General features: G+C 33.9%; 2 protein-coding genes across 2 annotated transcripts; one reads left to right on the top strand and one right to left on the bottom strand.

Moving 5' to 3' along the window:
- Window positions 1-2,547: 2,547 nt before the first annotated feature.
- LOC126676916 (long chain acyl-CoA synthetase 4-like) lies at window positions 2,548-8,774 on the top strand. Its single transcript, XM_050371251.2, has 19 exons — window positions 2,548-2,969; window positions 3,249-3,312; window positions 3,410-3,499; window positions 3,612-3,668; window positions 4,116-4,164; window positions 4,335-4,411; window positions 4,638-4,677; window positions 4,754-4,848; window positions 5,048-5,215; window positions 5,386-5,496; window positions 6,018-6,105; window positions 6,506-6,572; window positions 6,744-6,819; window positions 6,921-7,038; window positions 7,177-7,422; window positions 7,508-7,647; window positions 7,872-8,054; window positions 8,142-8,261; window positions 8,462-8,774. Exons 1-19 carry the CDS (start codon window positions 2,809-2,811, stop codon window positions 8,507-8,509), a joined length of 1,998 nt encoding a protein of 665 aa, XP_050227208.1. The 5' UTR covers window positions 2,548-2,808; the 3' UTR covers window positions 8,510-8,774.
- A 724-nt stretch (window positions 8,775-9,498) lies between these two features.
- On the bottom strand, window positions 9,499-13,878 carry LOC126676917 (uncharacterized). Its single transcript, XM_050371252.2, has 6 exons — window positions 13,600-13,878; window positions 13,118-13,272; window positions 12,826-13,043; window positions 11,837-12,446; window positions 11,163-11,681; window positions 9,499-9,719 (listed from the first exon to the last, which is right to left on the bottom strand). The coding sequence occupies exons 1-6, from the start codon at window positions 13,767-13,769 to the stop codon at window positions 9,598-9,600; spliced, it is 1,794 nt and encodes a 597-aa protein (XP_050227209.1). The 5' UTR covers window positions 13,770-13,878; the 3' UTR covers window positions 9,499-9,597.
- Between the last annotated feature and the right edge of the window lie 223 nt (window positions 13,879-14,101).

Below are 14,101 nucleotides of genomic sequence, written 5' to 3'. Positions count from 1 at the left end.
TTTTGAAAAGGCTGAGCCATAAAAAAAAAGAGTCGAACATATTGATATTTTTGTTTGGTTAGAATAACTTATTCTGTATTACAATTGAGTTATTGTAACTTCTTTTCGTTCTATATTTTTTGTAAAAAAAATATACGTTCTATATTTGAAAATTTTAAAAACATAAATAATAGAATGAAAAAAAAAACTACCAAGGAGGAAATGGTCATAGTTTTTCAAGAAAAATATGCATTATTGACATTGGAAAAAGAAAAAATATGCATTATTGACGAGTCTAATGCATAAAATTTAAATATTATTTCGTGTTGAACAAATCAAAATGAGGGATTTGTGCATAGCATAATAAAAAAAAAACTTAATTTAAAAATGTGAAGAAAACAGTGAACTCCAACGCATTTGAATCATCACAGAACATATATACTTTTGTACTTTTAGACTGAGGAATCTAATAATTAAAAAATAGACAAAATTTTATTATATTATATAGTATGTTGTTTATGGCATGGCACTTCTATTCATGTGCTTAGATTTTTAAAGTATTGTCGAATTTAAGTATATAATATTATATGAAGATGCCATAAATCAAATACATGTGATTTAGCTCATTCAGCTGCAACATACAACAAAGGATTGAGTCACAGCCATAAGTTGTTTGAAAATGTATTATTATATAAATTTTATTATTATCTATTTACCTCTTTAAAACATTTTGTATTTTTTAAATATCTAATTGATTTTTTTTCAAACATACTTATTAAATTTTAAAAAGTTGATTGTAATTGAATAAATACTTCTATTGTTTAATTAAAAAAATTCACTGTACTTAGTTAAGTTTTTGAGTTGTTTAGTTATAATTTGCAAATAAACGATTTATGATAAACATAAAACGTAATTTAGAGCATTTTCAATAAAGTCTTTAAAAGAGTCTAACTCTTTGTTTTAAAGAGTTTAATATTAAAATAGAATTCTAATAAACTCTTTGTATTGTAACAAAGAGTGTATTTGAATTTCTATATATGGAGAGCCAATTTCACTCTCTATTTTTTACTCCAAATTCAATAAATTCAAATCCAAAATAAATGATTTTTTCAATCTATATTTAGGGTTAGGTCTGATAATGTATTTTGAGCAAATTCACCATTTTAAATATAATTTATTGAATGATAGTCAACAAAAGCAAATAAAAAAAATACATACAAACTTTAAATAAATATAAAATTTAATTTTTTAGTGAGGCAAAAAAATGTAGGTATCCGCTTTTATATTTGCAATAAATGAATCCATGTTCTTCTTTGGTTAATTAAGTGGTGTAAGCATTTCCAAGTTCCAACCATGGTTATGTATTATCCCTTGTAGTGGCACAACATTGACGAAATTTTGACATAAACCTAACTACAAAATTAATAGAAAAAGTAAATTAGACTGAAAAATCAAAATTGATCAATAATTACATTAGTTTATTTTAAAAAATTAAAATTTGTAAAAATTTGATTGGGTTTAGTTTTGAAAATTTAGATTAAAAAGCAAGGTTAAGAAGATGAATTAATAGATATAAAGAAGTCAACATAGAGGGGCAGCATCATGAAATAAGAAGGGAACTCCCAACAATGTTATTAATTGCAAAAGATAGTGAGTCCAAAAATGCATGTGATAAACAAGCAATTATGCTGTAGTATCTTAGGATTGAAGCATAATCTAATTGTGTATGTTAAATTGGCAATTAACTTTTAGCAAGCAACTACCTCTAAAATGAGGCAATTAAGTCTACATATAAATTACAACCTAACTCCAACTCCCATTATAAACCTCACACTTTTGGAGTGAATGTGATGGCAAGTGGCTATGCATCAAAGCTTTTGTTATTTAGCAACTTTACCATTAAATGATTTTTCTAACCTATCTATTTCATAAAATTTGAAGTTTAATGTGTGGCCAATAAAGATTTTAAATTTAAATAGTTTTTTAGAGTGAAAATATCAACTACTTTTTTACACCCTCTTATTTAAATATAATTTATCATTGTGTTGATAAATATATAAGAAAATATATTTTCTACTATTATATAGTTTAGATTCATTGAATTTTTAAATATATATAAAAACTATGAAATAATATCATATAATATTGCTCTTTTTAAAATAATATTATTTTCATAGATGAAGAAAAGGCTAGTTTGTATGTTGTAAAGAAAAGGTCACCGGGTGTACTTTTGGTGTTTTCTAGTGTTTTTTCTAAATGTAATTTAATTTGTTTTAAATAAAAATTAGACAAATGAAAAATATTAAAATAATCAAAATATATAATGTAATTTTTAAAATTAACTTATCTTTTTATTTTTATTTTAAAAAGTGAATAGTGTACTTTCCTTTAATCAATTTACATCACATATTATTATTAATTTATAATTAAAATTAGTTTGTGACAACACAAAATCCAAATTTAATTTGGGTTCAGAAAACCAAAATCCAATTATACACGATAATACGTAAAGGGAAAAAAGGTGATGAGATGGATAAAAATTGTTGACCAAATATAACCGGAATTAGGTTTGAATATCCTGTCAGCCAGCCAGTTGAATTTTAATTTTGGTCTCCTTCTCCTTCCTGTCTCTGCATTATAAACTACTAAAAAAATATATTGTCTTCACAAAATTCACGTAATTCTCTTCTCCGCCAATCCACATACCACAGCCACATAATTTTTATATATCCTCCAATCGCAAAAAATATTTTAACACCTTCAACTTACCATTATTAATCTTTTTTAAGTATTTTTAAGTTGATTGACGGTTGAATCAATTCCTTAACAATGGCGCAACAACAACAAATGAAATATTTAGCACAAGTTGAGAATGCTAAAGAAGCTCACGACGGAAAGCCGTCCGTTGGTCCGGTTTATCGGAGTTCTTTCGCTAAAGATGGTTTTCCATCGCCGCCTCCCGGCATGGACTCTTGCTGGGACGTTTTCCGGTGTGTTTTCATTTTTCTTTTCTTTTTTACCTGAGAAAATTCATCTGATGATAAAGTAAAATATTGGTTAGTTTTTTTAGTTGTTGTCTGAAAATATTCTTATTATTTTTAACGAATTTGCTCATGTGTTTTAACTTGTCTGTTTATTGAAAAATTTAGTTTATCTTTTTCTTTTATCTCAATGTTAAAATTATTAACTTTGATCTGTTTCTTAATCACATCAATTTATTAACTTTTGATATTAAGTAGCTAATGTTTATTAATTGGTTGATGATGCAGATTGAGCGTGGAGAAATATCCTAATAATCCCATGTTTGGTACCAGAGAGATTGTCGATGGCAAGGTAATTTTTTTTTTGTGTGTGTGTGTATGAGTATGTTGTATTCTTTTGAATTGTTTCAGAGCTCTAATACCGTTAAGTATGGATTTTGGGTTGGTAGGCTGGCAAGTACGTGTGGCAAACATACAAAGAAGTGTATGATTTGGTTATCAAAGTTGGTAATGCTATTCGAAGCTGTGGTGTTAATCAGGTAAAGCCACTTATTCTGATTTTTTTAACAAAGTTTGGGCTGTTAATTTTGTCAAGCTGTAAGCAAGGTTTTTCTGTGCAAATTCCTTATAATTCATGTTTCTGATTTACAGGGCGAAAAATGTGGTATTTATGGCGCTAACTGCGCTGAGTGGATTATGAGCATGGAGGTACCTTGTGCCCCTTTTTTTTTTTGGTTTCATATAGTGAAGTTTTACATTGTAAATTGTCCATTCGGAAAGACAGACTGAAAAGATCGGGTGGGGGTCGAACTCTGAGTATCACGAATTCTTGTGTGTAGTAGTATAATAGTATTCATTTCATCAAATGACTTCATGTATCCATTTTCAGGGGATTATGACTTTGCCTTGAGTAGAACTTTGTTTATTCACCAAAAATTTCTTTATGCTGCTTATTTAGAAGATGGTGTAATTCTTTTTTCAAATCCTAGAGCAAAGATTAAGACTGTTATGTTCTTCTTAAATGTTAGCATGGCAGTGGATCGAAACCCTTAGAATCATAGTATACTTTTTCTAGTTCATATTATAGTTTCTAAATTATTACAGATTGTCATTTCCTTTCCATCTCTTGTATGCTAACACTCTATTTTGATGCAGGCCTGCAATGCTCATGGGCTCTATTGTGTTCCTTTATATGACACTTTAGGTATGAACTTTTATCGAGCCTGGAAACATAAGCACATAAATTTTCATATGTATCTTACATATTGCTAGGTTGCTATATGTTGGATTATGACCTATAAAACATGTCTATATTTTTTTTCTTCAATAATCTGTTTAGTACACAAATTTTAATTCATCTAATCCATGTTTTAGGTGCTAACGCTGTGGAGTATATCATCTGCCATTCAGAGGTGTCAATTGTTTTTGTAGAAGAAAAGAAAATTTCTGAGGTACATGTGATGCATATTTACACTTGAAAAAGCCATGGGTTTTCCCCTTAAATTTGATTTCCCTTTTGTCTTTTGAATAGTTCATCAATGTTGTATAAATTTTATTGCTAAGATTTTTATTTCATCGAGTATGTGACCTGTATTATTGTGCATTTGGTTAGGACTTGGGAGTTTGTCATTGCATGTTAATATCTTTACTGATCATAGTTTTCTTATTTTGTCTCAGCTATTAAAAACATTTCCAAATGCAGCACAGTACATCAAAAGTAAGCTGATCATGATTAAAGATGCCTTTTCCTTTCATTTATCACCTATCTAATGTTACATGTTTAAATCCTGTAGCAATTGTGAGCTTTGGCATCATTGCACCTGAGCAAAGAGAAGAGCTTGTGAAGTTTGGTGTAGCAGCATATTCTTGGGAGGAATTTTTGAAGCTGGTAGGCTTTCTTCTCATTAATTTTGTAACTTCTAATGGCTATTTTCTGCTCAGTTGTTAGTTTTAAACTGAAAAGTGAAAATATTGACCTCGAACCTGGATGTAATGACTCTGTGGGATATATCATATATTATTCTCCATTTGCTTATGCTTTAAACGTGATATATATTGAAATTGTCTTTACTTCTGTATCCTCACAGGGAGAGAATAATCAATATGAACTCCCGGAGAAAAAGTCAAGTGATATCTGTACAATAATGTATACCAGTGGAACAACTGGTGATCCAAAGGGAGTACTGATTTCAAATGAAAACATTGTGACTTTTATTGCTGGGGTGAAAAGGCTACTTGAGAGCGTCAATGAACAGGTTATTTTCTTCTCTTTCTAATTTGAACCTTCGGGAGTATGACTAATAATGTCAATGTCACTACATAAAGTTCAGATTGTTAAGAAAATGATATTAGCCCATTAAATTATTGATTTTTTTCCACCTGCAATCATAGTTATCTAACATTTTCCATATGTGTACATATGCAGTTGACTTCAAAGGATGTATATCTTTCATACCTTCCTCTTGCTCATATCTTTGATCGGGTGATTGAAGAGTTATTTATTTCACATGGCGCCTCTATAGGGTTCTGGCGAGGGGTATGCATGATCACTGCTAGTTTATTTTTTAACTTCACTTTTCATTCTGTCGGATTCGGTTTATGTGGGTCATAAATTTAGGATGAGGATGATATTTTAAGTTCCATGGCAAGAAAATATCAATAATTTGGATTTTTGATTGTATCTTGGACCACAAAACATGGGACCTTTAAACCCAACTCAATCTGAATTTGGATAGTCTTAGTTACACCCAGTGACACCATGGTCACGCTACATTTATCTGCCACTTTAGCGCAATTTATATTACGGGGGAGTCTTGCGCAACAGTAAGATTGTCGCCCTGTGACCTGGAGGTCACAGATTCGAATTGTGGAAACAGCCTCTTGCATTAAGTGCAGGTGAAGGTTGCATAATCAGGTCTGGCCCTTCCTAGACCCTGCAGTAATCATAGGATGCTTCATGCACGGGGCTGTCCCTTTAGCATAATCAATATTTAAGCTATTGGATCGCTTAAGTAAAAGTTCTACAAGTAAATGATTGATATTTTTCCATTTTCCCAGGATGTCAAGCTATTAATTGAAGATATCAGTGAGCTCAAACCAACTATTTTCTGTGCTGTGCCCCGTGTGTTGGATAGAATACATACAGGTTAACTTTTATGTTCTTACTTTCTTGTCAACTCTATAATTTGCAATTCTTATATTTGCTTACAAAATTAATATAAAGAGCTACCTGAATCTGGATGACAAAAATACCCTTCTGAGTCATGCTTGTTTGGTCCTAAGAGCTTTCAAGGTTTGGTAAGTCATTTTATAAATCTCTGGCTTGGTCAATGGGATTTAGGACCGAGTCTTTTGTTTAATTTTTGCAAGCGCTCTCCAGTCCCCGAAATTCATTCTCTCATATAGAACGACAATGACCTGAGGGATCCTTAGAAAATTAGTTTCCTTTTATTGTCCTCTTTAGTAATGCATTATATTGAAAATGAAATCATACTGATTTATTTCTCCAACTGCAACTTTTAGCTAACTACTGAGTACATTTTCAGGTCTAACACAGAAGATTTCTTCTGGAGGCTTTTTGAAAAACAAGTTATTCAATTTAGCATACGCATAGTAAGTTCTACTCCTTTATATGCTTTTAGTACATTAAAGAATTCAGATTTCATACATAATTTTTGTGATAATTCTACTTCTGCTCATATGCGGCAAACCCATATTTTAGCTTTTATATGCATATCTCGCTGTTTGGCTGTCCTATTCTTATACTTTGTGAACAATCTGTAGCAAATTAAAATGTTTGAAGAAGGGGGAACCACATGCTACTGCATCACCAATTTGTGATAAAGTTGTCTTTGATAAGGTAATTCGTTCTTTTCTCTCTCAATCTCTGAAACCAAACTAAACCATAGTTTTAGGCAATCCTGTTTAATGTTTCTGATTTTGTTGATTTTTCTTCCTCAGGTTAAACAAGGGTTGGGCGGTAAAGTACGGCTTATTCTTTCTGGAGCTGCACCTCTTGCGATCCATGTAGAAGCTTTCCTACGGGTGGTCTCATGTGCTCATGTTTTGCAAGGATATGGTATACTACTCTCAAAATCTTCTGTTGCCTTTTCTTAATCTTTTTTGAGTTTACAATTTTCCTTTTCGGCCTTTATATTTTTGTAATGATCATTTTAATTGCGAGGATTTTGGTTAATTTTTTTTGGCTCATTTATAGGTCTGACAGAAACATGTGCCGGCACTTTTGTTTCGCTGCCAAATAATATGGGAATGCTAGGCACAGTGGGCCCCCCTGTGCCAAATGTGGATGTATGCCTCAAATCTGTTCCAGACATGAATTATGATGCTCTTTCAAGTACACCGCGCGGAGAAGTTTGTGTAAGGGGAAAGCCTGTCTTCTCTGGTTACTACAAACGAGAAGATCTTACCAAGGAGGTCCTGATTGACGGGTGGTTCCATACAGGTTTGCCTCATATATTCCTCCAGAAATTTCGGGTTTTATGTTGCTTCTTAGCTAGCTTTATTAAAAAAAAAAATCTTTGTATCAGGTGATATTGGTGAATGGCAACCTGATGGGAGCCTGAAAATTATTGACCGGAAGAAAAACATATTTAAACTTTCACAAGGAGAATATGTTGCAGTTGAGAACTTGGAGAATATTTATGGTCTTGCTTATGGTGTTGATTCGGTATGCATTTCTGATGCTTCAGATATATTATTGCCACTCGCTGCATTTGGAGCTTGTGTTTTTTAACCCTGCATAGTGTCTGTAGGCTGTTGTCCATGTCCTTGGAACATTCTGAATGATATGGACTTGCAGGATAATATTTAGAAAACTTCTCCCGGCCTGTCTTTTTCATAGCTTGCTTGATCTGCATCGGTCTAACTCTCATGTTTATTTGTCTATTTCAGATATGGGTTTATGGGAACAGCTTTGAATCATTCCTTATTGCCGTTGTTAACCCCAATGTGCAAGCTCTTGAACACTGGGCACAAGAGAACGGTGTGACTGGGGACATAGACTCCATTTGCAAAAATGCAAAAGCAAAAGAATACATAATTGGAGAGCTTACAAAGATTGGCAAAGAGAAAAAGGTTTCAACTTGCACATTCTTATTATGGAAATTTTTTAATCATTTAAAATCTAAATTAACCTTTTTTGACACTTGTTGCTTTTTTCAGCTGAAAGGTTTTGAATTAATAAAAGCCGTCCACCTTGATGCCGAGCCATTTGACATAGAGCGTGATCTCCTCACTCCTACGTATAAGAAGAAGAGGCCTCAATTACTCAAATACTACCAGGTTAATCATTTGTTTTAGATCTTAAGTTTGGCTACTTAAAAAATCTATCTAAATATAAAAGATATCATGCTAAGTGAAGGAGCCATATTGTGGATCTTGTTTAAAAAACTGATGCTCGACTGTAGTCAACATAACCCATTGTGATGCTCAGTGTTGAAATTTCATTTATGAAAAATGCTGATCCAAAGTTCTATGTGCAGACTTTTATCGACGATATGTATAAAAAGGCAGCTAAACCCAGTGCGTGAGACGAGTATTTTGTTCTGCTGTCAACAATGCCCGGCTGGCTGGCTGGTCAACTGGTTTTTACATTTTTGCTTTCATATTTTTTCCCAGTGACTGTACATAGGGTAATTTCTGGGCATTTGTTATTTATGCGCCATATAGTAGTAGTATCTTTTAAAGGTTTGTAAATGGAGGCAATACAAACAGCTTATATATATTTCGATTATTTCTTCAGTTTATGTGATCAGACATTACAATTTGATAATGTATTTTATTAGCTTTCTTGAATTTGAGTTACTTTATCAGGTTTTTGCATGGATAGATAAGTTTTTTTTTCTTTTCATTATATTCAAGATTAAAAGTTTATCAGGCTAAAAACTTGAACAAAAAACCAGAAATTATCATAACCTGTTTCTGTTTAAATTGCACTATATTTCATTTTCGAACAAAGGATCAACACGCCTCTAAATTTATGACACGGGGTCATCTAACCCAGTTTATACATTTTTTGAGTAATTAACTCCAAAACTCTTCATTATTGGGTCAAATAACCCCATAATCTATATTTTTATTTCAAAAAATATATCTAGAATAATTATATCGCAACAATTAGGAAAATATCTAATTACTTTTTTTCATCCCTCACAGGGACGAAGCCAGGATTTATTTTTGGAGGGGTAAAAAAAGAAAAAATTAGATAGTTGAATGGGCATAAAAACTTAAAGAAAAATTTAAAGGATCAAGAAAAGTAAAAATAAAATTTTTCAAGGATGAAAAAATAAAAACTAAAAATTTGCGGGGGCTACTGGCACTACAAACCCCCCTTGTCTGCGTCCATGATCCCTCATCTCCGATTTTACGCGTTTTAAAAATACAATTATGTGCACAAAAATAAAGAGTTTTAGGGTTAGTCAAAAAAGTATAGATTGGGTTAGATGATCCCGTGTCACAAGTTTAGAGAGCGCGTTGACCTTTATTCTTTCATTCTCAAAAAGAAGAATGAACACTGGGATGATAAAACATTCTCTATTTTGACAATTATTAAGTACAGAGAAGATACATTTTGTGTCTAGTATTAGTTGTATGGATTGGCAACTAACCAAGTCAGCAATTAATCCTTTTCTTCATCACAATGCATCTCTGGCATTGCAAGACCTCTCTCTTGAGGATCAAGAGATACAGATTTATATTGTAATGCAAGTAATTCTTCTCTGCTATACTTCAATCTTTGATCTGCACATCAGAAAATGAACCAAAACAATTAGATGAAATTGGAATGCCTTGCAGATAGGGGTGTGCATTCTGTTTAAACCGAACCAAATTTCTAAGGAATTAAAATATTTCAAACCAAACCAAACTACTTGGTGTGGTCGATTTTTGGCTAATAATCACCGACGGTCCTCGACTTTTACCCCAAGCTTCCCAAAACCCCCTATACTTTCAAAAGCTTCCCTAAACCCCCCAACCTTTGTGGCGGCGCCATTCACGGCCCTTATAGACGAAAATACCCCTCAGCGCCGTCATTTTTTGGCGGCTGTCATTTAAAAAAAAAAAAAGGGCGCCAGGTGTCCACTGACACGTCATTAAATATCTAAAAAAAATTAAAACACCCAAAATACCCCTAAACACTCAATCAAATCGAACCACACCAATCGAACCTAACCCACCCGGTCAATTTTTCAATCACCGTAGCCCGCCGCCATAGTCCACCACCGTCGGCCGCCGCCCTCCGGGCATCTGTTCTTGAAGGAACAGATCATTCCTTCAAGATCTGTTCTTGAAGGAACGATCTGTTCCTTCAAGAACAGAGCTGTTCTTGAAGGAACAGATCGTTCCTTCAAGAACAGATCTTGAAGGAACGATCTGTTCGTTCAAGAACAGCTTTAAGGAACGATCTGTTCCTTCAAGAACAGATCTTGAAGGAACAGTCGTTCCTTCAAGCATCTTCTCAGACGAGCTGAGAAGACCACCGGTTGGTCTTCTCAGCTCGTCTGAGAAGACGAGAAGACGACCCAGCTGGGTCGTCTTCTCACCTGAGAAGACGACCTGCTCCGGTCGTCTTCTCACCTGAAAAGACGACCGGAGAGGTCGGATGGGTTGGGCCGAGTGGGATGGGTCGGGTGGGTTGGGTGTTGGGTTGATGATTTTGGTTAGGATAGATTTTTTTTTCAAATATTAATTTGGGGGTATTTTGGGTTTTTCAAATTTTTAGTGTATTTTGATGACGTGTCAGCTGACATGGCGCCGCCAATTTTTTATTTTTTTTTAAATGACAGCCGCCAAAAAATGACGGCGCTGAGGGGTATTTTCGTCTATAAGGGCCGTGAATGGCGCCTGCCACAAAGGTTGGGGGGTTTAGGGAAGCTTTTGAAAGTATAGGGGGTTTTGGGAAGCTTGGGGTAAAAGTCGAGGACCGTCGGTGATTATTAGCCTCGATTTTTTGGTATAGGTTGTTTCAATTCGGTTTGCGCTAAACTTGAACTGAATTTTTTTCATGTCTAAAACTGAACATAACCAAAATAACGAATTTTTTTATAACATCAAACCGAAGCGAACAGAATTTATCTGTTTGATTCGATTATTCGGCTTGGTCGGTTTTGGCACACCCAACTTGCAGATGTAACAATCATTGTAATAAACATTTCAATCTAATCTGTGGAAGGGAAGCATATGCACCTATAAAATGGAGAGGCATGGCTGAAGACACAGGCATCTTTCCTTGCTTCCGGCTCATTTGTGAATGTCCGGAAAGCATGCGCAACGGAGATGGACGATAAGGATTACTTTGATCTGGCATCGACATGCCAACCAATTCATGCTTTAATTCAATTGCAGGATGTTTTGCGCAAAATGACGATATAACCTCCTTGGTCAAGAGCCAACATCCCCTCAGGTCTAGCATCTTCAGTGCCACTGGAGGTCTGAATAAATCTAGGCCACAGTTTGTCAGCACAGCATCACAAACAACAAGATTTGTCAGCTTTGATGATAGAGAAGACAAATGGTGCAATGTCCCATCCGTGAGGGAAACACTTCTAAGAGATAAATGAATCAAATTTTGGAAGCTTGAAACAGGGGCTAGGGCTGCATCCGAGATTTGTGTATGCTCCAAATTTAAGCTTTGTAAATTACTGAGCCCCTGCAGTGCTTCCAGCGAAAGAGTCAATTTTGTTTCTTCATCTCGGTGAATATAACCTGGAAATGTAGGAAAATCCCAGAATAATGGCAGAATTAAACAAAGATATATCAATTACTAGATAACTTAAACTACTGGAAATTTCATCATTACTGCTTTTTAGTATTAGAATCCAAGAATCTAGACAAACTGAGATAAGATAACTTTAGAATACCTTTGATTTTTGTATTGCTCAAGTCAACAGCCTTTAGCGAAGATATCAAACCAATATATGAAAGGGCCAAATCATCGATTAGAGCATGAGATAGTGATAGATATTCAAGCTTCGGAACATGTTGAGCGAAAATTGCTATTCCAGCAGAGGTAACTCTTGTTTTGCTGAGATTTAAATTTATCAAGTTGGCTCCTATAAATGCAACAGCTTCAACTGAATCATCACCCATCATGCTACGACTAAGATCCAAGTATTTCAACATTTTCATATCAAGTAAGAAGTAGAAACCCTGAATAGATGAATTGGAAACATCCAAGAAAGACAGAAAACTGGGTTCTACGTTCGCAAAAGCTTCAGCCTCGTTTGAGAAATTGGCTCCTGATAATATCAGTTTAGTTAAAGGAGCTTTATCACCATCACCTTTAAGTATAGACTCAATAGTGCAGTTGCTCAAGTTTAAGCTTTCAAGAGATGGCATAGATGGCAACCTTGTAACATTAGTCCAGCCAATGCTGAGAAAACTCAGTTTCGGAAATAATCGAAGAACATCGACCCCTTTGTTAGATATGTTACTTCCCCAGAGGTCAAGATACTCTAGCTTTGTTAAAACCTAATAGAACAACAAACATTACAGTCATTTTACATGTGCAGTCGCATAGTCTCATAAAAAGCTAGCTTCCAAAATATAAAAGATTCAAAACTTCGATTAGCAGAGCTGCAATGAGACATAGTAGTTCTGGCGAGATAAAGTAAGAGCACCAATAATAGAAAATGTCCGTGATGAAAAACTTTAAATAATAGAAGGTGCTAGACTACAATTCAAACAAAATCATCCGAACACCATAATTCTTCTTACTTCTTGAATCTATTCCATATACATTGCAGAAAACAACTATAACAATGAAGATAATCAAAATCTAAGTTTTTTAGATGCTCATCTTGCAGTCATTTGAAAAATCAAAAAGCAGGCACATAATTTTTAAAAGTACCTGGAGAGAAGTCAATACATCATCTGTGACTGGCAAACCACCCAAATCCAAGACAGACAAATTTCTAAGAGAAGAAAGAAGTGCAACCCCGTTAGCAGTTACGCCTGTTTCTGAAAAGCGCAGTATTTCTAATGTGGAAATGGACAGAAGGTGCCTGATACCAGCATCATTAAACTTGGCACATCTTGAAAGGTCCAATTCTCTCAAATTACTAATCCCTAAATTCAACGAAAAAAAGCATTAATTCTCAGAAACATTGAAGTACTGAAATGCAGTTTCAGGAGACTAATACCACTTAAAGCCCAAATCGCAGAACTGGTGATTCTATGGCAATCAGCAAGATTCAAGTAACGCAAGTAACGAAATGCGCCCAAATAGGCCAGCCACTCTGCATCCACAGCATTGTCACCTCTCAGATCAACCACCTCCACGCTTAGTTTGAAAACTCTACAAAAAATTAAAACGCAACAATTCACTTCAAATAACAATAATGATCCTTTAAAAGTCTCTAATTTCTGCATCACCGTTCATCAACCAAATCTATTATCATCCAATTTTTATTTTTCTTCATTATGCAGGAATCTAACTGAATTCTTATCAAGCATTGTCTTTTTCAAGTCAAAATAATTAAACTACAAGATTTTAAATTGTTGAATTTAATTATAGACATGCCAAACAAGAGCTTCTATATTTTTTATTTTGACACCTAATTAAAATTAAGATTATAAAAACTTAAGTATATGATTAAAAGAAAAAAATGGATAGGATTATTACTCGAGCAAAGAAGGGTAAAGGAGGCGGCGGAGATGGAGGCGGCGAAGGAGATCGTCAGCGAGAGGAGAAGGAAGGCTCTGCAAACTCCGGCGCTGTCTCCGCCATCTTTCAACAGCATCCTTACTTTCAGAAGCTGCTTCTAAGCATAAACGCACCAATTGGGTCTCCATTTCCGAGACCTGCAATTGTTGTTGTTCTTGATTTTAGATTCTTTATAATAGGTTTAATTGATTGAGGAGCAAGGTAAAGTCTTTTATTTTTGGTAAGTGCAACATTAAAGTCTTTAAATTCATATCAATTGATTACTAAAATATTTGAGTATAATGCCACTAAATTTGCGAATTAATTATCCCCATCACCACAAGTTTCTCTAATAATTTCCCTATTCAATTTTGTAATTAGTTATAATTCATAATCTAAATTAAAAATCAATTTATAAATAAATGACATTAATCTAATATCTCAATTTTATTAATGATTTACTTATACAAATAATTATATT

Source organism: Mercurialis annua, linkage group LG4 (genome assembly GCF_937616625.2).
Source record: "Mercurialis annua linkage group LG4, ddMerAnnu1.2, whole genome shotgun sequence".
NCBI lineage: Eukaryota > Viridiplantae > Streptophyta > Magnoliopsida > Malpighiales > Euphorbiaceae > Mercurialis > Mercurialis annua.
This window is presented reverse-complemented; position numbering and strand designations above follow the sequence as displayed.

Bases quoted from the DNA above. Each gene is read 5' to 3' on its own strand.
- LOC126676916 (XM_050371251.2), top strand. From the start codon at position 2,809: ATGGCGCAACAACAACAAATGAAATATTTAGCACAAGTTGAGAATGCT. The intron at 4,412-4,637 runs GTACATGTGATG...ATTTTGTCTCAG, and splicing joins AAGAAAAGAAAATTTCTGAG to CTATTAAAAACATTTCCAAA. The intron at 4,678-4,753 runs GTAAGCTGATCA...TAAATCCTGTAG, and splicing joins TGCAGCACAGTACATCAAAA to CAATTGTGAGCTTTGGCATC.
- LOC126676917 (XM_050371252.2), bottom strand. From the start codon at position 13,769: ATGGAGACCCAATTGGTGCGTTTATGCTTAGAAGCAGCTTCTGAAAGT. The intron at 13,044-13,117 runs GTATTAGTCTCC...CGTTGAATTTAG, and splicing joins TGCGATTTGGGCTTTAAGTG to GGATTAGTAATTTGAGAGAA. The intron at 12,447-12,825 runs GTACTTTTAAAA...TTGTTCTATTAG, and splicing joins ATGTATTGACTTCTCTCCAG to GTTTTAACAAAGCTAGAGTA.